This window comes from Ictalurus punctatus, chromosome 10, assembly GCF_001660625.3.
Source record: "Ictalurus punctatus breed USDA103 chromosome 10, Coco_2.0, whole genome shotgun sequence".
NCBI classification, from domain to species: Eukaryota; Metazoa; Chordata; class Actinopteri; order Siluriformes; family Ictaluridae; genus Ictalurus; species Ictalurus punctatus.
In genome coordinates this window covers 24,332,540-24,358,199 of record NC_030425.2, presented here as the reverse complement: position 1 = coordinate 24,358,199, position 25,660 = coordinate 24,332,540, and the positions used below count along the sequence as shown (strand labels likewise).

At 39.2% G+C, this 25,660-nt stretch overlaps 1 protein-coding gene and 5 non-coding genes across 7 annotated transcripts in view; 5 read left to right on the top strand and 1 right to left on the bottom strand.

The window, feature by feature from the left end:
• The window catches only part of dennd5a (DENN/MADD domain containing 5A), a 54,637-nt gene that overhangs the window by 19,299 nt on the left and 9,678 nt on the right, over positions 1-25,660 (bottom strand). The window contains exons 2-4 of one of the 2 annotated variants that reach the window (XM_017478561.2): positions 5,392-5,463; positions 4,344-4,453; positions 3,643-4,243 (exon numbers count right to left, since the gene is read on the bottom strand). In XM_017478561.2, coding sequence (XP_017334050.1) covers positions 3,643-4,243; positions 4,344-4,453; positions 5,392-5,463 — 783 coding nt within the window. The remainder of the gene's footprint in view (positions 1-3,642; positions 4,244-4,343; positions 4,454-5,391; positions 5,464-25,660) is intronic. The other variant, XM_017478562.2, reaches the window with a different exon arrangement.
• Positions 10,979-11,033, top strand: LOC128633845 (U7 small nuclear RNA). Its single transcript, XR_008397142.1, has one exon. It is a non-coding gene; the product is annotated as a U7 small nuclear RNA (small nuclear RNA).
• Positions 14,049-14,105, top strand: LOC124628611 (U7 small nuclear RNA). The gene has a single exon (XR_006983198.1). It is a non-coding gene; the product is annotated as a U7 small nuclear RNA (small nuclear RNA).
• LOC124628612 (U7 small nuclear RNA) lies at positions 16,156-16,213 on the top strand. The gene has a single exon (XR_006983199.1). It is a non-coding gene; the product is annotated as a U7 small nuclear RNA (small nuclear RNA).
• On the top strand, positions 16,668-16,723 carry LOC124628613 (U7 small nuclear RNA). The gene has a single exon (XR_006983200.1). It is a non-coding gene; the product is annotated as a U7 small nuclear RNA (small nuclear RNA).
• Positions 17,691-17,750, top strand: LOC124628610 (U7 small nuclear RNA). The gene has a single exon (XR_006983197.1). It is a non-coding gene; the product is annotated as a U7 small nuclear RNA (small nuclear RNA).

The following is a 25,660-nucleotide window of genomic DNA, read 5'->3' as shown; positions in this document are numbered from 1 at the left end:
TTTTTTTTTTTAAACACCTTACACCTCACATTTTACGATATGGCTTTAGTGTGCAAAATCTGGATAAAACTGAATAAATCTCAAAATAAGACTTTCTCTTTTGTCTAATTTCTCTTTCTTTAGCAACACCCTTACTGTTAGAGTATAACGTATTGGTTGTAGTTTTTAATTTGCATTATATAACATTGTATGTTTATCAAATGTCCCACCAACTGCTCTTAGAATTCAATTATGTGGGAGTTTCATGTAAACAAGGTTTGTCCTACCTTTCTCACTACAAGGAAACGCATCAATACTAATAACCGTGGAAATTGCACATATGCTGCAGACACAGTGGATAGAAATTAAGTTAAAATAATGGAGACTATTCCTTTAACTCCTTATTTCTGTCTAAAATAATAACTTCAGTGCCGTTTAAGCCTGTATTTGGGTTCTCGACTATGTAAAAAAAAAATAAAAATCCAAGGTTTAATATTTCTATGGGACTTCCTGTGAAAGCTGCAGGCTTTTAAATAACAAAGAGAGTCTGCACAGCTGAGTGGTGCTTGATGACCTTCTGAATTTCCACGTAGCTTTCAAGCTTTATTTTTCTAACCCTTTCCTGGTGTACAATACGTTCATAAACCCCCACGAGAACACTTTAAGTTTAAAATATCATGCTTTTGTTCTATTTATGCAGAATCTTAAATGAGAAATGAGAAGCCAAACCTATGAACTATTCCGAATAAGGAACGATTACATGTTGCCAAAAAAAAGAGATAAAGTTGAGTTCAGGAAAGACGTATATATTTTCCAAACATCTATTTCAGTTTGGTCTTACTCCCTGGCTGATCTGCACTCCCTTTAGGGTTTTTTATTCCTCCAGGAAATGGCTAGTGTCTAAGAGACAGGAATACTAATCTATCCAGTGTATTGTGACCCTGAGGACCAACAATAGGCCTATTCAGTCGCACACATCTGTCGTGAGTTAGGAAAATGTTGCGCTTTAATGAGATCATTCATCACTTCATCATCATGTGCTTAGGGTTAACGAGGTCCTTTACCGCCCTCGATAGTAAATAAATTCACTCGAATGCTTTAAATCTGGGAGAAATAGCAGTGCATAGATCTCGCTACATGGCAAACGCAAAACAACAGATTAATATAAACACAAGTGAGGTTTGCCCATGTAAAGCTATAAATTACTTTTCTATTTGTAGACCCACAGTAGCAGCCATCTCCTTTTTGGTACGCAGCATCCCTTCGCCTGTGTGTGTGTGTGTGTGTGTGTGTGTCTCCGTCTAATTACATGCTTTTCGTTTGGAATCTCACACCCTTCCACATTCTGCTGCGCCTTCTGGAGGAAAAAAAGGGGATGATGTCATTTCTAGCCAATCAGATTTCTGCTGCATCACCACCGTCCTACTCGACTGGGGTGGAGGTTGCTAAGCAACACCCCACTGATGCACTGGAGCAGGCCCCCTGTCGAATGTTTGTTCTTCCTTGTTTCTGTAATAAATATGATCCCTACATCTGCTGCTCGAATTCTGAACTTTTTAACCGAGCGCTTTTCTGTTCTGTGAAAAACAAACCACTGAGGAGTTCTCTTTTTATTAATGTCAGCAGTAGGAATGTGATATCTGAGCCAAACAAACGCTTATTCAGGTCATATCATACAAAGAAATATTACATATATTATTGTTCAAAGTAATGTTCAACTACTGAGAACTGAAAATGTGATCTAGAACACACACACACACACACACACACATATATATATATATATATATATATATATATATATATATATATATATATATCTACTGTCCCACCTTTTTCGGGGTTGGGTTAGGATATATATATATATATTAGTATATCTCCTAACCCAACCCTGAAAAAGGTGGGACAGTAGGGAAAATGCTACTAAAAACAAAGAGGAGTAATTTGTAAATGTACTTTGACTTGTATTTAAACAAAAAACGTATAAAGACCATGTATTTGATGTTTTACCTAATCAACTGCATAGTTTTTCGAAGGTAAATGTTTATTTTGAAATTGATGCATGCAACGCGTTCCAAAAAAGTTGGGACGGGGCAATTTAGGACTAATAGCGATGTGACAAGTTGAAATAAGAAGGTGATGTGAAACAGGTGAGGCAGTCATCGAATCATAGTATATAAGGAGCCTCCAAAAAAGGCCTAGTCCTTCAAGAGCAAGGATAGATTGAGGCTCGGCGATCTACCGACAGATGCATCAGCGAATAATCCAACACTCTGAGAACAACATTCCCCAAAGACAAGTAAGTAGTATTTTGGGTATTTCACCTTCTACAGCGCACAATATAATTCAGAGATTCAAGGAATCCGGTCAAATCTCGGTGCATAAAGGGCAAAAGGCAGAAAACCGCTTCGGGATGCGCGTGATCTCCGATCCCTAGAAGGTAGTGTTTTGGTCTTTAATTAGGTTTAATGCACCTCCTATTTCTGTGTGTATTTGTATCTGTTTAGAACACATTATCTATCGAATAATGTATTTACATTCGGTTACATCCCTATGTTACATCCCAATAAAGAGCTGTGCTTACTTCATAGTGTGCACTGTATGTGTAGGCATAAGTGAACAGAGAAAGTGTTCTTTGAAATACACTGTTATATCATAACGCTTACCTCACATTACATCAGCCCACACACGCTGAGCTAAAAGAGGGCCATGTGGGAAGACTGACGTTTGCATGAGACATTTACACAGCACATTAATCATTAGTCCGTGTTGATGCGAGTTATTTGGGCTTGATCCGTTTACCAATTATGATCTGTATGTGTAGTTCACCGAATACTCCAATTCTAACATTCAGCAAAAGGCTTAGTAATGTGTTTCCCTTTTTTGTCACTGCAGACTGACATCACTCTGACTCTGCTATCTCCTGTCGTACAATCAATATTCATACGCTCCGTCATTATAGGCTCTGACCTTGCTATACATAATCATAGGTCTCAGTGAGTAAACTTTCACCTAATTCAGTGTTAACCTGGATTTAACCGCTATAAATACCACTTGGCCTGCTACAGCCCGTTAGCAATAGTTCAGAAAGTAAGGCGGTTAAATGGGGACTCTGTGAGGTAAAGTGTAACACACGTATTAATCTAATGCTGTGTTTTAAGCATGTGCTCATAATTGGCTATTTACACACACTCACACACTATAACCAGATCTCCCCCCTGTATTGTTTTCAGATTGGTATTTAGCTGGATTTCTTACCTGTGATCTGATTTAAATCTTCCAAAATGGCTTCCGGCTCACTTTGAGTGTACCCTACATAGAATATAATATGGACGCCCTAGCGAGTGTAAAGATATTACGAGATTCAGCCTCAGGAAAAGCACAAGTCTTTTTGTTTGTTTAAATGTAGTAAGGTTTGCACTCAAACATGACCCACACTCAGCCAGGATACAGACAGTACTGGGTTGCTGAGAAGATGGAGAAGCGCTGTTAAAATATTGCTTTCCTGACAAAACCCTGCCTGATACGTATGTCAGTCCCTTTTCGCTGCGTCCGCTGTGCTGTGTAAGGTTTAAATCTGCATGATTTCCTAATCCCAAACTCTCCGAACACGAAGATCAGGATTGACTAGTTACTGAGAGCTGGGCTAAAAACCGGACTCACGTTGCGAGTAGAGCAGGATCTGGATCTCGAGCAGAGCGCAGGTGAACAGCTGCAGAACGTTCTCGACGCCGAGCAGCTCGATAACGTCCCGTATGGGGAAGTCGAAGAGCGGCAGCTCGGCAGAGCTGGGTCGCTGACACACCACAGGCCCGTAGACGCCTGAGAATTTGAGCGAACGGCCAGCAGGTGGCAGCGGCACCTCATACAGGACGTTGTACACGTAGCTGTCGAGTGGCAGCGGTGGAGGCTGTGCAGACGTCACGGCCTGGTGCAGCTGCTGGAGGATTTTGCGACTCGCCTGTGTGAAGGCCATGGGTGCCATCAGGCAGATGCATTTGGACACGAACAGCGTGTCGCGGCCGATGTCATAAGAGTCGAAGCGCTGCAGACGCGGCTGGGCATCGTGTTGCTGCTCGGCATTGTGCATGTGGTAGAGCGTCTGCATGGCACTGCAGATCTGCTTACTGGTCACTTCCTCGAAGAAGGTGAGCGCAAAGCCGTAGGTGCGTGAGCCGTCCTCACGAGTGATGATGAACGAGTGGAACTGCGGCTCGCGTACGTCTGCTTGAGTGCGGAACGACAGGCCTTTGGGCATGCAGAGCTGAAGGACACAGACGTTTGTGTTGCAATATCACGCTGCATTGGTTTTTATGGTGTTATGATTACGATATTATCACATAGAGATAAACTGATCTGCTCACCATGCCCACAGCATCCTGGTCGAACGGACTCCACTCCACATTCTCGGGGTAATGAGCCAGAACTTTGGATTTAAACGTTCTCCGCAGTGGACTCTGCTCAAAATTCTCACCTGGTAGCAATGAGACAGACAGAGACAAGTGACAGAGAGACAGGATTAGACGAAGAGGACGTGAAGAAGCACGTTAGTAGTAACGCACAAAACTCTTAGGAAGCGGTTACTTCGCTGCGTTCTTGCTCGTTCTAGATTGAACATTTTAAAAGTGACTGGAAAGGTTACACCAGTTCATCTTGAACGTTGTATCAAATCTGTATTCATGCATCTACCATCTAGAGCACCATCTTGATCCTGGAGAGCTTACAGAATTCAGTTTAAACCCTAATTCATCACATGTCTGCTGGTTAGGGTTGGAACAGAATTCTGTATAAAAAGGCAGATTTCCAGTCACAAAATGTTTATTGCTTTAGACATTTTTTGCCAGACTGACAGCTCTATTATTTAGATTTGCTGTGGAAAAGAAAGGAAAAAAAAAGAGAAAGAAAGCAGAACAGAAGCACCCTGACTTAATGAATTGACAAAAAGAACATGATCAATGGATTTGTCGAATGCAAAGTGCAGCAGAAGTGACATGGCACAACAACCTCATTCAGAGTGACGGAGCAGTACAGTTCGCACACAAGGACCAAGCAGGCGCCAGAGCCTCTGACGCCAAATCAGTATGACAGGAAGTGAAGACCAGCAGTGAAAGTCTAACAGATCGGCAGTGAGAGTGAGAGCCAGACAGATCGTCTTGTCGACCTGTTTTTTTTTTTTTTTGTAGCCGAAAAAGGGGGACAGCCAGATGAATGTGAAAAAGGAGATCAGAAAAAAGTGATCGTCTTGTAATTCCCTTCACCGCAGCGCAGAAATCTTGTGCGTGTGCGTGAGGTTGAACATAAAAGGTTAGAGGGCACAAGCAGAATCATTCGGGACAGGAACAGCAGCATCGTCTTAGATGGAAGCGAGGGAGGAAAAAAAAAAAAAGCTTGGGAGAAAGAGGGGGGGATTACCTTCACGTGCAATCGCCAACTTTCCTTGGGCACCTTCTTTGAATTTAGACTCTTGTATATACTGGCATAAAGCTACACAACAGATAAAACAACACAATTAATAACACAGTCCATGAGGACGCTTATGAGATGCTTAGAATAAGAATGAAATCAATCAAATCAGACCAAAATGCGTTTTTCTGACATGTGAGGCATGTCTGTGTCTGTTCGTTCGTGTGGAACACAGAAGATACACAGAAAAAGAGCGACTTTGCTTCTGGAAAGCGAATATAACTACGAACTGTTGCTTCTATTTCTGATGAGCTTGCACTAAACTGGCCAGAGCCCATGCAGAGCACATGTGCGAAAAGAATATAACCAAACCCAAAGGACATCCTTCAGCGTTTCCTCATTTCAGTATTCAGATTTTTCTATTATAATCTATATCGCACATGTTAGACATATCAGACTACGTTAGACATATCACGCACATATTAGACAGATCTCAGTATAGCTCGATAGGTCCAGAGGCCCAACGTTAACATGAAGCGCAATGCATACAACACGACGCAACAAAATATTCACTTCTTTCGCTTTTGTGGTGTTTCTTAACGGTTTGATGTTCGCCACGCAATCCAGAAGTGTTTTTCGTTTGTTTATTTGTTTTGGGTGCTGTACGAGACCGAAGCTTAGTTTGCTTTAGGACTGAAGTGCAAAATGTATACTTGTAGGAAGAAACTCACATCTGACCAAGTTTCTGAGCTGAGTTTAGAATGTAGGCCAGGAATGTGTGGAATTAGACAAAGCCCTATAGAGAGATAGCAGACAAGTCTAAACATAGTCAAAGCCCCTCTTGATACTGACAAGATGGCAACAGGGTCAGTACGGAACATCATGACTAAGAGCAAGACTATGTGGAATGGAAACATACCGGTTATGGAGGGATATTTCAGTTTATATTCATTTGTTCAAACAATTAAGCAATTGCTGCACAATAAGACGTGTATTTACGCGATGAGGCCAAAAGTTTGTGGACACACGACCATAACACTTATAAGTGCAATTTGAACATCCCGTTCCAGATTTATTCACCCTTTGCTGTACTCTTCCAGGAAGATTTACCCCTTGATTGTGAAGCGTGGCTGTGGGGATTTGTTTTCATTCAGCCACAAGAGCATAACTGATATTGGGTGAGGAGGGTTGGTGTGCAGTCGGCGTTCCAGTTCATCCCAAAGGTGTTCGGTGGGGTTGAGGTTGTGTGCAGGACGCTCGAGTTCTTCCATTCCAGCCTTGGCAAACCACGTCTTCATAATCCTAGGTTTGTGCGCAAGGGTATTATCATGCTGGATCAGGTTCGGGCCTCTTCGTTCCAGTGAAGGAAAATTGTAACGCTACAGGTTTGGGGGAGGGGCGCATATGGGTATGATGGTCAGGTGTCCAAAAATGTTCGGCCATACAATGTATCTTATAGTAGCTGATAAGTCAGGTGGACCAACTACAAGTACCAGAGGACTCAAAAGTTGTACCAATGAAATCATTCAAAATGATCAAAATAGTATAGTATACTTCAGCTTGTTTGTACAAGCATTAACCTTTTATCCCATGGTGAAATGATTGAGATATTGAAACCGTATCCAAAAATTCAATCTGATATCTAATAGACAGATATGTCCTGGTCACATTTTCGATAAGACACAAAAGCCAAAGCTCTGAATATCAACCAAAACATAGCAGTAGGGTGTAACAATACATCGTGACATGATTGTCACACAAAAGTGTGAGGATGCAAATCCCACACTGTGCCTGTCAGTCCGTACAGGATCTCGCTGAGTTTTTTTGTGATTGTTGCGGCCAGAAATGCTTTGTTTTTTTTTTGTGCTTTTTTCCCCAGAAAACTATTTGAATCGGCAAAATTGCAATTGCACAAAATAGTTTTGCACGGTCTTTCGCGGTGAAATGAGTAAATGAGACCTTTTAGCTGTACTCATGTTCAACGCACATAGGTTTGACTGAATGCGCATCGTGATGACGTCACATGACGCGTCTCGGGCCAAATCTGCGGTCATTCCGAAACATTCCTCCGAATATTGCAGCGTTTCATTCATTTCTACAGTCGCAAAAGCGTCACATCCTGGAGGGACTGATATACGAGTGTTCTATTAATTATGCATCTAATACAATTGCACAGTTTGAACACCAGAGGTCCCAATCTGCGCAATCCATAGAGTTAAAGTATATAAATAGCTCCTGATTACAATGACTCGACACACGCAGTATAGGTTTTACAGTTACACAACCATGTTATAACTCCTAAATAGCTCTTCAGTAGCTTTTAAATCACACCAGCCCCGCGCCCGTGCGTTCTACGGTGCCTGAGAACGAGGTCAAGGTAGTCAGGCATTTTTAGCCGACTTCGGAGCTCTGTTTCTGGTTAAAATGACGCCTCGGGTGCTGCTCCCGAGCTCATTATGTTTCAGGCGATCATTTTCCCCCGGGGTCAGAGACTTTGTTTATTCAGTCAAATTTTTGGGAGACGATATTTCTTTATTTTTAAGCTATGGTGAACCTGTAGTACATGTACGTTATAATATATTTTGATTTGTATAGCTTTATGCAGACAAAAATGCTGATTGTTTTACATAGTTTATGAATCAGAAATAAAATAGGAGTCTTTTCTTTCATAATTTTTTGATTAATTCTATATCTCGGCTAACTTTTACAGCTAGGAATAGACATGGCTATACACATTAACAAATGGTCATGAAATCAATGGACTCGAAAAGCCACTGGTTTACAGTTATCTCCATAATCACTCGGTTATCATACAACAGTGTATTCTGGGCTAAAAGAGCAGGCAGAGTTTAAAGATCAAGTCAGTTTATCTGCTTTGTTCACTCAAAACCACTCACACTCTCAGCGTGTCTTGAGCTTCACAGGTACCCAGACTGTCCCCTAATTCCTCTCAGTCTCGGACTGTAACCGAGGAAAGTTTTTTTTTCTTTATCTAATTTTCTCAAAAATAATCAACCATGATTTGCACATGGATCGATAGTGCTACAAACAGACAGCACTTTGAAGAAAAAAAAAGCTACAGAGAGGCGAGAACATAGAGCTCTGAAACATACACACGTGTACAAAACGACCGCAGGGTCAAATATTTCAATAGTGTGAAATATTCTTTCAAACAGTATATTAAAATGTAAGAATTAAGAAAAGCCCAAGGCGTGTTTTATTTTAAGTCATACATAAAGGCTCTTCTGCAGGAAGTGACCTCGTTACGTGCGTTATGTGCGTTAATTGCAGCAATAAGCAGCAGAAATGTTCCACTGCAGTCGTGCTTACAAGCTCGTCAAAAATTCAAAATGTCCATCTTCTCAGAAACAAATGCTAGATGTCCAGAGCGGTAAGAAATGTACTCTGGTGCCGAGACTAAAAGAGCACGAGATAAAATTGTTAGGTGCTACTAAAAACTTTTTTTTTTAGCAAGGAATAAAATGGCAGTGAGCTGTCACCATATTAAATAAACTACAGATATCAGGTATTCGTCAAGATTACTCAGTGTTTTAGCATCTTTACAAACGCAAAGGATGTATTTTGTAGAGCAAAGAGTAATTGTTTTGCGTCTAAATACGACATTTTGCATGTGCACTTTAATGCTATACCATTGAGGGTGCTATTACTTCTGGTGCACCCTATGACTACACTATAGTAGGTGAGGGCATGGTTTCACATGGGTCTGGATCGCGAGAGAGGTGTTCAGGTGTGTGTGTGTGTGTGTGTGAGAGAGACAGAGAGAGTAAGGCCGCCATTATCTTTTTACACAAAGCAGATAAATACTATGATTAAACCCCCAGACTGACAGTGATGTCACTGCAGAGCGCATATGGAAGGTGGGAGAGAGAGTGTGTCACGTTTCCTTTTTTAACACTTCCTACATCTCCTCCAGGGTGCCAGGACGTGACTCCATCTCAGCCTCTTGGTGCCAGGCATCACTACTAAGAAAATGGTCTGCACTTATATAGCGCTTTTATCCAAAGCACTTTACACTGTGTCTCATTCACACACACGGCATGTGGAGTCACATGGGCCAGGAATCGAACCGCCAACCCTACGATTAGTGGACAACCCGCTCTACCACCTGAACCACAGACATTTTCGAGATTATAAAAATGGTTTTCAGACACCATGGGAATTAGCGCTGTAAATCAGCCATAGGGCAACACAATTTCATGCCCCTTTCAACAAAAAACGGCAACAAATAATACAAGAAGCCAAAACATTAAGTGTGTGGAAAACAAATGATCATTTCTCAACATGTACAAGTGGGTCCAAAATCCTACATCGGGCCTAATAATAACCCAGATAAGATACATATTTTTAACTGAAACTAAAACCAAACAGAGACCAGATATATCGCCTAATGCGAAGTATTCCCCGGGATAGGCTCTGTATTCACCGTGGCCCTGATCTAAAGCGGTTACTGAAAGTGAGGCACAACACAAATCTCAGCTTAATAAAAAATTTATGAAAAATGAATAAATAAAAATGTATGAAGCCTGGTTATGTGGAGGATTTTTTTTTTAAATAAATAATTCAGATGTCTTTATTAAAAAAAAGATGGTTTTTTTAGAGAACCATATAAGCCTGCCTCAAATTTGTCTTTAAAATGGAGGGACTTTACTGAAATTTTTAACCCCCTTTTTGTATTCTGCATCAATTTAAAATAAATAAAATTTTTAAAAAAAACAACAACAAAAAAAACAATATTAAATTTGATGCCACTTATTTCTGGGTCTGAAATGGTTTAAAGTTTTCAGGGAAAATTCTGAGGGGGGAAAAAATCACCTATGAGTTAAATAAAATAACACCTCTTAAAATAACCCTGGTTTTATGACCTTGAGGCACTCGAAGCAAGCTGTCACTTCATAAAAGTACTTTTCCTGTGATACACATTCCTGTGGGCGGAGCTTACAAAATCTGTATATGACACGCCCACTGACACAAAGTCACCATCAATGTAGCAACCTGGCAGAACAACCACCACTTACACGTGACTGTACTACTCTTAGGAAAATTTGCTCTTTTAGTGTTTGTTAAGTAGAATATAAATATTTTAGGAACCTTTTCCACCTAAACAGTGCTTTTATTCACAGATATTTATATACAAAAAGGTATTCCTCTTTTTTTTTGGTTATAGTTATTCTTTAAGTATAGCTTATGAAATCAATGTAGAAGTAAGATTTAACTGAAAGTCAACTAAATGTCTAATTATACAGCAATTTATTTCGGGTCTTATTTAATATACAGCATTTGTGGTTTTAAAAGAGTTTAAGAGATAGAGTTTAATATGACTTCATTGCTTCTAAATTGATGCACTTTTTTTGTACTAATGTATTAAACATGCCATCTATAACACAACCATGAAATGTTACTGAGTGTCATAAAAAAAAGTCATTTTACGTGATATACATTTCTATGGGCGGAGTTGGCGAAATCTGCATATGACACACCCACTGGTTAATTCACAGGGGCGTGACACGTATTCACCATCAACGCAGTGACCTGACAGAACAATGACCACTTACATGAGACGACCTGTATGTTTGGAAAATGTTCTGTTTTAGTATTTGTCTAGTAGGGTCTTTTAATACTAAGGACCCCCCCCCCCCAAACTGGTTTGAATAATAGACACATATATTTTTAAAAATTGCTTCTGTTTTTTTATACTTGTTTGTTTTAAAACCTATATTTTTCATTAGATTTGAAAAGTAACATGCTTAAAAAGCAGCATGTGGGGTCTTTTTTGTTGGCTAGTGCAAAAACTTAGTCTGAGATTAACATTTGAACAAAACTGTGTGAAAACCAAAAAGCAATGTGAAAACAACATGACAGTTAAGCAAACGAAAACACCTTATTGTCCAGAGAAGTCAAAGGAGAATGACCAAACTAGTTTGAGCTGACAGGAAGGCTACAGTATCTCAAATAACCACTCTTTACAACCAAGGTGAGCAGAAAAGCATCTCAGAAAGCACATTGTGTCAAACCTTGAGGTGAATACGTTACAACAGCAGACGACCACATCTACTCCTGTCAGCAAAGAACAGGAATCTGAAGTTACAGTGAGGACAGGCTGACTGAAACTGGACAGCTGAAGACTGGAAAAAGAAGTGACCAGGCTGATTGGATGCTACATGATTACATGAATGAGAGGGTGTACAGGTAAGGCGAATGTGTCTGACAGCTGGCATATAAAATAACAATGACTATAGTCGAGTAATGGCTTTGATAGCAATGAAGAGTCATTTAAAGGTTGTACGTGACACACCCACTGCTTAATTCATAAGGTGAACATTGCCATTATCAAGGATGCAACCTTGTAGAACAATCACCACATCAATGGGACTTTTATATCTATTCAAATCAGATACAACACACACACACACACACACACACACACTCACGCACAAACAGAGTCTTTGGATGTATATGGTAGACAACATACAATAATGCTGACAATGAAGTACAGAAAGATGCTGTGGGTCATCAGTAGGTCATCTGCATTGACTTTACAACAATAAAGAGTCATGTGACATACCCACAACCTAATTCATGACTTGGGCGCGGCTACCATCATTCAGGTACCTTTGCATAACAATTCCTATTACAATGAGTCTGTTTCATGATAAGATAACCTGTTCTTTCTTTCTTTGTCCAGGAATGGTTCTATAATTCTTATGAACCCCAACCTTAACATGGTATTAAAAACATAAAATACAAAAATATCGTTTCATGTGAATCTTTTTCACCGTACTCTTTTCTTATAACTTATTGCTTTTTCTGTGTAATTCGTCTTTCACAAGTCAAGGTTTCTCTGCGGAGACCTCTGGCCTTAAAAAAAGGTTCTATGTGGAGCACAGAATCACAAGAATGGTATGATTAGTATGTAAGACGGCGAGTGTTTCATTTAGCTTGGCTTAAAGCCGTGTGCTTCAAACAGAGCTGCCAAAATCATGCATGATTTTTATACACAGTCAATTTTTTTTTTTTTTTACTTTTGTACAACTCAGTTCATTCTGACTGGAGCAGAACTTGACAAGATGGCACACTCTCTATGTGCGGAAATGGAAGCTGCCATACAAAATGACAACGGCATAGAACAAGTACAACAAAGACTTGAGTCATCGACAATGCTTTTGATAACAGTGAAGGTCGTAATTTGCATATAATACGCCCACAAACTTCACCATCAGTGAGGTAACCTCGCAGAACAATCTAGAAAAACAGAAGAAGTAGTTTTTGAGGGTTTTTTTTAGGTGGTATTTATCCAGAAGGGTCTTGTAATCTTCCAGACCTCTTCTCTGTTATGTTTTAATGATCGATACTCTTACTCAAGTTGCTTTGTATTATTTCTTAACAATTAATCAAGCTTATTTAAGTATATTTTGAGATGGAGTAGGCTTAATATCACTGATTTAACTTAAGATCCAGCTTGTTATTAAGTGTGCAGGATTAAAATCAATCTTTTACAGTAAACTATAGAGCTCTGTATTTTTTTTTCTAGTTGTAGATATGCATTTACCTGCACAGTTCAGGATTTAGGACTCAAACAACCTACCGATATAAAAAAATAAAAAATAAAAAAAAACAGTACATTTGTATAAACATACATTTTGATAAGCACACTTTGTTAGTGTTTACACCCCATCCATCAGTATAAAGAGGCCACCATAGAACAATACATCATTAACAATGCAAATAACCCCCTGTATTTCCAACAGGCACAAATGACTGAGGTCATAGACAAGGCTAATTATAAAAACAATGCCACTGGCATTTCTGTTTCTAATTGTGTTTAACACGGATGCCCTATTGTCCTTTGTTTACTGTATATATTTTTTTAAAAGAACATCAAAATATATCAATGCCACTTTTTTGGCCCAAATTATGCCAGTCATCTTTTAAGAAAACTTCAGGACAAATCATATATACATTGGCACTATTGGCTTATAAAATAACACTGGCTTTATGATAAGACACTCTGACCACAAAATGTAAATTCTTCAAAGTAGTACCAATACGTAATTTATCTGAGCGGCGCAAAGTATCTATATGTCACACCTTACATGAGAATAAGTCAATTTGGAAAATTCTATTCAAGCAAGGTCTTAAATATTTTTAGGTGGCCCACACAACTGAGTCTAAAGGATAGATATTTACAAACTAATCCATTTCTGTGCATGGGTCTTCAAGAATTTATAGTAAGAATGTCTTTTATTTCGACAAAAAATAATGGTGAAATTATGGGGTAATTATTACAATGTAGTTCTGTTAGATTTGTTCCTGGTGTGAGCCCTGTATTTGTGATTTTGGGTTTCAAAAGTGATGTTTTTAAGAGACAGGAAACTTTTTTATTATTATTTGGCTTTGGCCTCAAACCTTAAAAAGCTGCCAAGATTGCATATGACTTTCATAAGGTCATATTCTTAAGACTCTCCAGAGGAAAATTACAAGGACACACAGCAAATACAACAAAGAGGTGTTGAAACGCCTTCCACAACAATTAAAGAGGCGAGTGAATTTGCATATGACACGCCCACATCCTGCATGTGCACAGTCACCATCAGTCAGGTAACGTTACAGAACAACCGCTACTTCACAGAGACCAACACCACACCAGGAAAATTTTGCTCTTTTAGTATTTGTCCAGTAGGGTCCTGTAATGTTCAGCACCCCATCTGTTACTTGGTTTAAAAACAGATATGTTCACTTGATCATAAGTCTTAACTTTAAGTCTGAATAACTCAAGTTTTCCATCTTAAGCTGGGTTTAAACTGTATGATTTCAGCTATGATTTGGTCATGTGAGGCAAATTTTGAGAATCCTAAACGATTCCTATAATCCGAGAGCAAAAGCTGTAGTCTTCTGTAATTTTGCCTCTGATCAAATTCTGGCAGTGTCAGAAGATTTGAGGCACAGTCTTGTAGTGTGGCTTCTCCTACTCCATACAAGTCCGTTTTTCACGTCTTGACTGTCGTACAGTTATTAATGATAACCGAGATCCTACAGTGTGATCGTGTTCGTACAGTCTGACGAGCAACAGTCGCAGAGGACTGTTAAAAATCACCCCGGCTTAATATGAAATCTTTGCTAAGTAATAGCTGATTGTGGGTCAGTTATTAAGGTTATGGCCTAATTGCTTTCTTCACAATTTTAGGATTGTAAAGAAACACTTTTTAAGTGCAGAAAGTATTTGGGGTAAATTATACATCAAGGTTTTTAATTCCAGCCTTAGACGCCTGTCGGCCTACGCAGATCAGGTTTTATGACTCAAACAAGCTACAGTATACACACAGACTACAGTCACAACTTTTGCGCTCTTTTAATTGATTTTATGTTATCAAAAATGAGCAGATCCAAGTGCTGGCTGAAAGCCATGCTGCTGATAAATAGAAAAACACAACACCAGAGTGACAGAGCTGACGGGAGGACAATGCTGAATTGCCCAACACAATAACAGCTGATGACTATGAACTCTCCAGAGATGGTGAGTGTGTGAGAAAGAGCAGACAAAACAGAACAACAGAAAGGGGGAGCACATATTTAATGGTTTCCTGTGAAAATGGGCCATGACATCAAGCATATGGAAACAGCTATGAAATACCAAAAATCAACACACCCCAACACTCACTTGTGTTTTTGGTTAGCTAGTTGAGTCAATTTATAATGATGACTAGCGTATTTAATCTCTGTGGTCTTTTATTCAATAGCCGCCGCCCCTGATAGCACACGAATAATGGCCCAATGTTTCACCTACACTTATCACTTCATCTGGTAAATGTAGGCCACTGGGTTTCCAATGTTCGATGGTTTCCAATGGAGATGAGCAGTGCTTTATTTGTCCTCAGTCTAAAGCTTGTGGTTTGAGCTCATCATAGAGCAGCATATGACTTATTATTAAAAGGTTGTGATAAATTCCAGAAGAAGCAGGCCAAAATTTTCACTTTTGCTCAACTCAATTCATCTCTGATTAAATAGTACACTATCTGAAGGTCATCTTTAATGCTTTTGGTAACCATCAAAAATGATAATCCATGACGTGTACATGGTTACCATAGGTGAGACATGACTATATAATGATGACTAGCTTATTTAATACCTACGTTTTAGTCACGTTTCCCAAGATTTATTGCACGGTCGCCATTTTGTGGGACAATCAATAGGATTTACACTCCACAATAATTAAAAACACCGTCTAAAAACTGTCCTTATGCATTGCGGTTCATACTTGTGCTATCAACGGGTGCAGAAGTTGATTAGATGATAAAGTTTTTAAATAGGGCCCTGTTCCTGTTTAGGACCCCATCTCTCACCTAGTTTAAAAATAGATATTTACATTTGATTGTGAGGCTTAAGTTTTAGACTTAACAATTGAAGTTTTCCATCTAATATGAAGCCTTTGTAGTAGTAACTGATTTTGGGTCAGTTATTAAGGGTATGGCTTAATTGGTGATGGGGTTTCAAAAGTGATATGTTTAAAAGATAGGAAGCTTTTTTTTTATTATTTGACTTTGGCCTAAAACCTTAAAAAGCTAAGATTGCATATGACTGACTTTCTTAAGGTAAAGACTCCCCAGAGGAAAATTGCAAGGACATACTTTGACAGCAATCAAAGAGGCGAGTGAAATTTGCATATGACACGCCCACATCCGGCATGTGCACAGTTACCATCAGTCAGGTAACGTTACAGAACAATCCCTACTTCACTGAGACCCACACCACACCAGGAAAATTTTGCCCTTTTAGTATTTGTCCAGCAGGGTCCTGTAATGTTCAGGACTCCATCTCTCACCTAGTTAAAAATAGATATTTTCACTTGATTGTGAGTCTTGAGTTTTAGATTTAACAATTGAGTTTTTCCAACCAATTCAAAGCCTTTGTAGTAATAACTGATTTTGGGTCAGTTATTAAGGTTATGGCTTAATTGGTGATGGGGTTTGGAAAGTGATATGTTTAAGAAATAGGAAGCTTTTTTTTTTATCATTATTGGGTTTTGGCCTCAAACCTTAAAAAGCTGCCAAGATTGCATATGACTTTCTTAAGATAAAGACTCTCCAGAGGAAAATTACAAGGACACACAGCAAATACAACAAAGAGGTGTTGAAACGCCTTCGACAACAATTAAAGAGGCGAGTGAAATTTGCATATGACACGCCCACATCCTGCATGTGCACAGTCACCATCAGTCAGGTAACTTTACAGAACAACCGCTACTTCACCGAGACCAACACCACACCAGGAAAATTTTGCTCTTTTAGTATTTGTCTAGCACAGTCTTGTAATATTGAAGACCCCATCTCTTACTTAGTGTAAATGTAGATCATAAAATTGTTAGATTTGTGTTTCATTTTTTTTCTTTATTTTATCAAGTAATAACTGACCAAGAATCAGTTACATTATATGTAGCTTCAATAGGCAGACATAATTTGTGTGCAATGACAAAACAGTAAAACTATTAGACAGGATTTTCATTGGGAATCTATCTATTGATTGACCCACAAAATGGTAGATGACCCTAGTGACCTAGATGACAACAAAGCAAGTGGAAGGTCAGTGGTTAAAATATTGGACTAATGATAGCACAGCCAAACTGCCACTGCGCTTAACCCTAAACTGCTCAGTTGTACCTATAAATGAGATAAATGTTCTTTCACTTCTGTAAGTCGCTCTGGATAATGGTGTCTGCCAAATGCCACATCTGTAAATGAACTATCTGCAGCTGATTCTCTGAACATATGGGTGGCTGTGGTTCAGTTCGTAGAGCATTTGATTCCCGGCCCATGTGACTCCACATGCCGAAGTGTCCTTGGCAAGACACTGAACCCCAAGTTGCTCCTGATGGCAAGTTAGTGCCTTGCATGGCAGCTTTGCTACCATTTGTGTGTGAGAATGTGTGTGAATGGGTGAATGAGAACCAGTGTAAAGTGCTTTGGATAATAGTGCTATATAAGTGCAGACCATTAACTTAACACATGACACTTTTAGTCTCTCAAGCATTTGTTGCATTTGAAATATTTTAGCCCAGATTCAAAATGCCATTAAAACTAAATGTGATGATTAATTCTGCAACTTAGATTGTTCACATATACAGTATGTATTAGGTCAATATTTTGACAACAGCATTTACCAAGATGTCCTAATGGGCGGGGTATTCAGTAATCTGCATATGACACACCCTGAATTCATGTACGTGCACAAAGTCACCATCAATGGAACAACCTTACTGAACAAGCACCACTTACATGAGTCTAATGAGGAATCAGGAAAATTTGCTCTTTTAGTATTTGTCTAGAAGGGTCCTGAGGTTTTCTCAGGACTCCATGATATTTGGTATAAATGACAGATGTTAGAAAACACTATGCACTGTAATATGCTTATAATTTTTTAACAATGAGCTATATGTCTATATGTAAAAGTGTGTAATACTGATCTCTATCACACAAGTAATCTAATCTTTAGCAGCAAAATACACTAATATAATCACAGATATAGGGTGCTTTGCTTTGTTAATGACAAGTAAATGAGCATGAGGAAAAAAAAAAACACATCACTGATGCCAAAGATCACACGTTAATTACTAACATCATTAGCGTTTTGTCAGATTTTAACAGTGATGTTGAATCTACATTTAAAAAACACATCTTGTAGATCTGTTTCTAATACTTGTCTCTCCCTATTCAAACAGATAGGAGCCTGCTTGTGTATGAATGAAACACCAAAAAGGCTGCTGAGTATACGGGCGTTAGCCTTTACTTGTCTGTTCCCATCATGTGCACATTAATCAATGTTCTATTCAACACACCTCCACTGATTTCACAGCTCAGGTTTCTAAAATTACATTCAACTATTCAACTATTTTCATCTCTTTGATACACAAAAAGCACTGAAACACTTTTGGTTCTTGTTGTACTGACTGTTCCCTGGCTTTATTAGATCAGACAGTTCAACCAGTCAGACATAATGGACCCACACAAAAAAACCCCATCTATCACTTTGCAGAACTTTAATCCAACAGCATGTTAAGAGCTGCTTCCTGACCAGTAATTTAACAATGTGTTCTAAAGAAAAAGCTGTTCTCTGAAGGTAGTAGTACACTGTGCTTTTGAGAACATGTGCTCCTGGGTAACGTGAACCCACAACGTACACTGGAATGAGTTTGGGAGATGTGTATGAAGAAAAAGTTGAACAAATTCTACTTAAATGAAGTGGCTTAAAATGCTTTAGCAAGTTTGGTATTCGCAACAAATTTTTATTTAATCACTACTTTTAATACCGTAACAGTATGCTAAAACAGTACCTCAAGTCTACAGACAAACTTCACGGTTGGGTTTTAAAGCATTGTATTTTTCCAAATATACCCAAGATAGTAAGGTAACAACACTACGAAAAGTGCTTCTAACGTTCATAAATGGTTTGGAGTGGGAGTTTAAAAAAATTGTCATTCATCATGTTTAGCTTTGATCTACGCTGAGTTAGCAGACTTTGAGCTCTAAAACATACATTAAAATACATTGTGATAAAAACCATAGCCTACTTCTAACACCGGGACACCACTTTGCTGCTTCTCTTAGTCTCTCTAACTACGTCAATTGTATCTAACTATTGTATGGGTGGGGAATTTGTATATGACACACCCACTGCTTATCACAAGGTACATACGGTCACTATCAGTGCAACAACCTCACAGAAACAACCACTATTTACATAAATGTACATACTTCTTAGCAAAAGTTGCTCTTTTAGTATTTTTTAGCAGGTTCCTGAAAAGCTTAGTTCCCCCACAAGTGGCTTTAATAATAGATAAGAGAAAATAGCATACTGTAATTACATTGCTCCACATTGTGGTTGTGATACTTTGAAATACATTAGAACAAACGTACTACGGCAAAACCACACTTCATAGTAATAAAGAGCAATAATCCATCCATACATCCGTACCGCTTAAACTACGCAGGGTCGCAGGGGAGCCTGGAGTCTATCCCTGGGAACTCAGGGCACAAGGCTGGGACACCATGAATGGGGTTCCAACACATCGCAGGGCCAATCAGCTTACAACACACGTCTTTGGTCCGGGAGGAGAAACCGGAGCACCCGGAAGAAACCCCAAAGCACAGTGAGAACATGTAAATCCCACTATACACAGTGGGATACAAGCGCCCAACCCCAGAGGTGCGAGGCACACATGCTACCCACTAAGCCACCGTGCCCTCTAAATAGTAATAATAGTAATAGTAAATGCCATTAATCTAGCCGGCTTTATTATATTACACCATGCTAACACGCTCAGATGAATTACCTGGAGCTTCTAAGGGGTCGGAATGCTTGAAGTGCACATTAAAATGACTGCAATTTATTATAGCGTTTGTTTGTATAGTACAGGTTTCTGCACTATCGGTACTGCACAAGACAATAAAGCAAGAAAATCTGTATCCTGTGTTTATATGTTTCTGTAAAGCTGCTCTGAGACAACGTCCATTGTTAAAAGCACCATACAAATAAAACTGTATTGAATTGAGAACACAAACTACGTATCGTGCTGTCCTAGTGGGCGGGGCATGGGATAATTTGCATATGATACACCCACGGTGAATCACCTTCATTCATGATCACCATCAATGCAGTAACCTTACAGAACAACCACCACTTCCGCAAGATGAGTGCATTTATAGGAAAAGCTGCACTTCTAAAATTTGTAACAGTAGGTGCTTTAATTTCTGAGGAATCCTAATATCTCCAAATTAATCCTTCAGTTTCTCACATGGACTAAATACACACCACTTTTAGTGAGTGCTTTTATTATTAGCTGATCCTAGACGGACATTTCAGATATTTTATTTGTGCCTATAAGGCTTGATTATTACTCACTTTACATCAGAGAAAGGGAAAAAACGTAAGCATGGTGTGTCCCAGGTTTAATTCACAGTCCAATGTATAAAAAAAATACCCAAAATATTCTAACCTTTTCAAACAGCATCTGAGATTTACTGGCAGAAATGAATCTAGCCCGCTTTATTGCGCCGCAGTATGCTTATAGCCAAACGTGCTTTTGAGTTCCTCAGGAGCTCAGCGGGAGTCTGCAGCATTCATAAAAACGCTGTATGTTATGAGGCGACCCAGGCAGCAGGGTGCAGCTCGGTAATGGAACAGCGTTCATTCACAGGTTTCGACCGCAGCCATGAATATGAGCTTTGTGATCAGGTTTAGAAAGCGACAGTTCCAGACAAGAAGCGTTTCATTTGGCTTGTGATCGAATCCTGTTTGCTTTAAGGACATAAGGAAGGAGTGAGTGAGGAGAGAGTGCCAGGATGAGACCAGCCAAGTGGTGAGGTAGAAACTAGGGTATGTCATAATGTGCTTTTCTGAGAAATCTTTTTAGAAAAAAAATTAAATAAATTATAATCTGACTAGAAGCATCTGACTTGATGTTTAAATTTAGTTTTTAATCTATAAAATTGTCAAATGTAAAAAAAAAAAAAATTAAGTTTTTTTAGTGTTAAATATAATCATTTTTTTATTTATTATAAATAAATGTATTTTTGTAGATATTAAATGTTTTCCTGGCAGTTTGTTAGCAAACCTATCCTGTATATCATGAAACATGTCTGTATGTGTGGAAATGTCGTAGAAACTAATATCTACTGAAAAATAGGCACTATCGTGGATCGTGGTTATTATCAGTATTTTTATAACACTGATCCATTTTAAATCACAGTAACAAGTATCTGATTAGATGATTTTTGGATCAAATATCATCAAAAATCATAGTTTTACAGCTTCTTAGACGTTTATGAGAGCATACAAGATCTGAAATCTAAAAACAATGCCATGAGGGTCATTGTCTCTAAGTAAAGCAAAATCAACGGTGCAGGCCATTTCAGCTTGTAATTTAGAAAGAAATCCTAATCTGTGACAAAACAAACAGTTTAGAGCTGCGTTAAGAGCTTCTTTCACAGGCGCATCAGTAACTGACCAGCAGGAAAGTAAAGAGATGCACTCAAATGAGTGACGTCACTGAGAAAGGCCAGCGGGGGTGCATGGGAAACTCCAGGGGGGGGTTTGTGCATTTAAATGTGTCGAGCCCAGCTGTGTGCCTCAATGTACTAAAGGTCCGGTGGTGCAAACAGGCCATGAGCCAGCCAATCACAGTGTCCGTGCAGGAGGCGCTCCGTATACATACGCTAATAAGGCTCTCACCCTGTGCCCTGTCATTGTGGATAAAAGGAGATGGTTTGTTGATAGCTCTGAAGCATTTTGACTCATGCTGTTACTTTAATAGATAATAAATTAGGCGTCTAATTAAAAAAAAAAGACACACGAGTGTTATCATATCAAAGATTTGGCCTACATGAATTACAGTACAAAAAGGGTCACGTTAAAGAAAGCATAATACCAGAAGAGTGACAGATGGAGAGAGTCTAGCCTAGGACAACCTGCTTTGCGATGATTATTTAATAGGAGAATAATTTGAGCCAAGCATATGCTACTTTGGAAAGAAATATAATTTTAAAACAATAAGAAAGAAAATGTGACAAAGGAGAGGGGGCACGGTGGATTAGTTGTTAGCACGTTTGCCTCGCACCTCCAGGATGGGGGTTTCGAATCCCACCTCTGCCATTTGTGCACGGAGTTTGTATCTTCTCCCCGTGCCGTGGGGGTTTCCTCCAGGTATCTCAGTTTCCTCCAACCGTCCAGCTTCAAAAATGGTCCATAGTGTGTGAACGTGTGTGCGGTTGGGACCCCGTCCAGGGTGTCCCCTGCCTTGTGCCCCAAGTTCCCTGGGATAGGCTCCAGGGACTGCAGGCTCCCCTGCGACTGTGTGTAGGATAGGCAGTATGGAAAGTGAATGGATGGATGGATGGATGTGACAAAGGAGAAATCCTAATCTCTGCTCCTGACGGAATCTAATTAGACGGGTCGATGTGGTGGCAATATCATAATTGAAGACATTTACACAATATATTTTGCTTTGTTAACAAAGTGCCAGCCAAACAATAGTGCAGTATTTATTTTAAAAAAAAGAAAAGAAAAGAAATAAAAGATAAAATAAATAAATAAATAAATAAATAAATAAATATATTTTTTTAAAACGTGGTTTCAAAATTATTGGATATCACAGGATATCTTGAAAAGTGTACTGTAATGTAATTGATCTCAATATCAATCTTACAGTGTCCTCCAGAACGATTGGCACCCTTTATAAACATGAGGAACCATTTTTATTTTTTAAAAAATAAATAAATAATAATAATAGTAATAATAATTCCCACTACACACACTAAATTAAAATTTCCACTCAAGTAAAAAGATAAACTATTTCTTCATTCTAACACTCACTTCATTCTAGCGTATTACAAATACGCTCTTAAATAATAGTATTTACCTTAAAAAAATACATGTGCCGGAATTATTGACACCCCTAAAGAATATTTGAAATAAATACAAACAATTAGCTGTACTGGATTTTGCACACCTAAAAATCCATCTGCAGTCGGTGAGTTTGGGGGAAAAACAGAAGGTCGTTGACCCGCACAAATCAGGTAATGGATATAAAAATACATAAGTACTGGAAAAACACCTTTAAGTATTAAGTATAACCAGGGCTGTCCCCGTGACCCTGTACGACAAGCGGTATAGAAAATGGATGGATGGATGGATGGATAAAAGCAGGGCTGTAAAGTTTCACAAGCGTCTGAAACATTTGGAAATTGGACTCGGGAGAACAGTGTTCACCCACATGCTGAGGAGGACGGTTATAATTGCACGGTTTGGCTGTTACTGTCAAGTTTCAAAAGGCCGCTTTCATAACAACAAGCTAAGGGAATGTTGCAAGAAAGAAGCCCTTTCTGAGACTCAAAAAAACACAACATCAAGCATCATTACAAGCACACCTGGCATCGTGGGTTGTAGTCAGATGAGACGAGAACGAGAGACTTTTTTTTTTTTTTTAAAGGGTGGCAATAATTATGGAGGGCACTGTTGTTTTAAATAACCATGCTATAATCTGTGTATTTTAATGCGCAGCTCGTTAAAAATTCACATTTTGAGTGGTGACCAAAGATGCCGCCGAAGATATGCCGCTGTCATTAGCAACCGTGTTACTTTTCTCTGTTTTCTCCTTATCTACTGGAAACATCTTCCCTTTCCTTTTGTGGTGCATAATGGGACATTTCGTTTGAAGTACCCACTGATATACATGTCATTTGTTTTTCAAATATAGTCAAATCGGTTTTTCACACTATGAACTGGCTAGGCAGTTATGCATACTCAACAAGCGTCTAAAATAGTGCATAAGATTGTAATCTGAGACACGGCCAGCATCTCCGTCCAAAAGGTACTTCAGAGCCTGAGCGTGATCATTACAGAACCACAGGAAATCCCAACATTCATCAGTGCATAAGAAACCTGACCCATCAGTAAGACAGTGAATCATAAATGACATTTTAAATGTAAGCCAGATGACAGATCAATGGACAGCCCTTATCTGCAAAAAAGGCCCTAAAATGATTCAGAAAAAATACCCTTGATTGGAAAGTCTTTGAATAAAAAAACAACAACACACTTTCTTTCCCAGTTGAGATTACAGTCAAAGATCACTGTTGAGCAACCGTGAAAACCACACATTCACAGAAAGCTTTCCAGACCTTGTTACGTCTATCAGTAAGCCTTAACGTGACTTGACACGATGAAAAAAAATATGATTCGGCCATAAGCAGGGTGCAGTGCAGAGCTGCCAGGGAAAGAGTTTTACACAACCAGAGACAAAGTCAAATCTGCACGTTGCTATAAACCAATCTAATAATGAAGCAACAAAAGCCAAGAATGCCTCTTCTGCATTATTTCTGAGTCTGTACGCACACACACATTTATTCAGCGTACACAGATGTTCCCTCAGAAGCTTCCATTAAGACGTCTGTTTGCTCTGAACTGGAAAGAGAGGCAAAATCGGTCATGTGACCATCAGATGAGGAGAGAGAGGATTTTTTTCCCTGAAACTCTGCAGCAAAGAGAGTCGTGCACCGAGACAGACAGTCAGACCTGCACCGACAGAGCTGGCTTTGTGGAGTTTTTCAGTGGGAGTGAGAGCACTTCCTCGCCCCTACGCAGTGTGGGAGGAAGGGAAAAGCAGAATGAGAGCTGCTCTCAATGTTCTAGCAAACGTCACATGCTTGGCTAGAGGACATAGAGAAAGTGGGCTTGTGTAATGACAGGAAGGAAAAAAAAAAAACGAGGAAAAAGAACAAGAAGTGGAATCCAAGGTCTGCTCGCAGATCACTTTTTCTACAAAAGAGTTATATTCTATAGCCGTGTAAAATCTGTGAGGATGGGATTTGTGTATTCGAACGCATATCTTGTGTTTTTGATTAAAATGGTCATTCCTGAGCTGTGGATTGAGATTCTGGGTCTGTGTGCGAAAGCAAAGGGGCCGAAAACAGATCCTGCACAAACTGTAATTAGAAATGGGGCTTCAATCAGTTCGAGATGCACATGGGCCCAGCTTAAAACTGAGACACATTAAGTCTGTTTATCCTTCTTTTGCTACTGTAAACATGTCGAGCACCTGTGTGTGTGTGTGTTTATGTCTGTAACTGTGGCTGTGTGGATGCAGTCTAGTCCTGGGAAATGTACGCAATGCACGTTTTGCTCAAAAACACACATTTTAATTTACGATCTTTTGTGCTACAAGATGTCGCCTTGGTTATTATTTCACGGGCAAAGCCAAAATGAAAGAGTCGTCATCGTCATCTACATCGAACTAACTGAAATAGCTAAAGTGATCAGGCTTTCCCACCAGTATGAATCCAGTATATGCAGTACGACTATTTTACTATCTAAAACTTTACTGCATTGTATTAAACCATAGCCCTGTTGAATTCTCGATTCTGATTGGTTGATTCATTTGTTTTAACGGCAGCTTGGACAGTAGTGCCTGCTTCAGTTCAAATCACAGGTTTATACAGTAAAACATCTTGTTCAGCTTGTTCTTCTATACTGGAATAACAATACTCGTGTTGTTGTTGTTGTTGTTGATATGGCTAGGGTTTCTGCTACAAGATGTTTATTTAACATTTTTAGAAGGAGTCTCGAGTGTCACAGCTTCATAACAGCCAGAGGTAAAGCAGTGTTCTGACACAGGGAAGTCTTAAGGGTAGAGGGCTTTGTGCTTTTTTTCCTTCTTCTTCTTTCTCTATAAGCTGTAACTTCGTTTGGTTTTGGTAACTTGAAAACAGAAAGA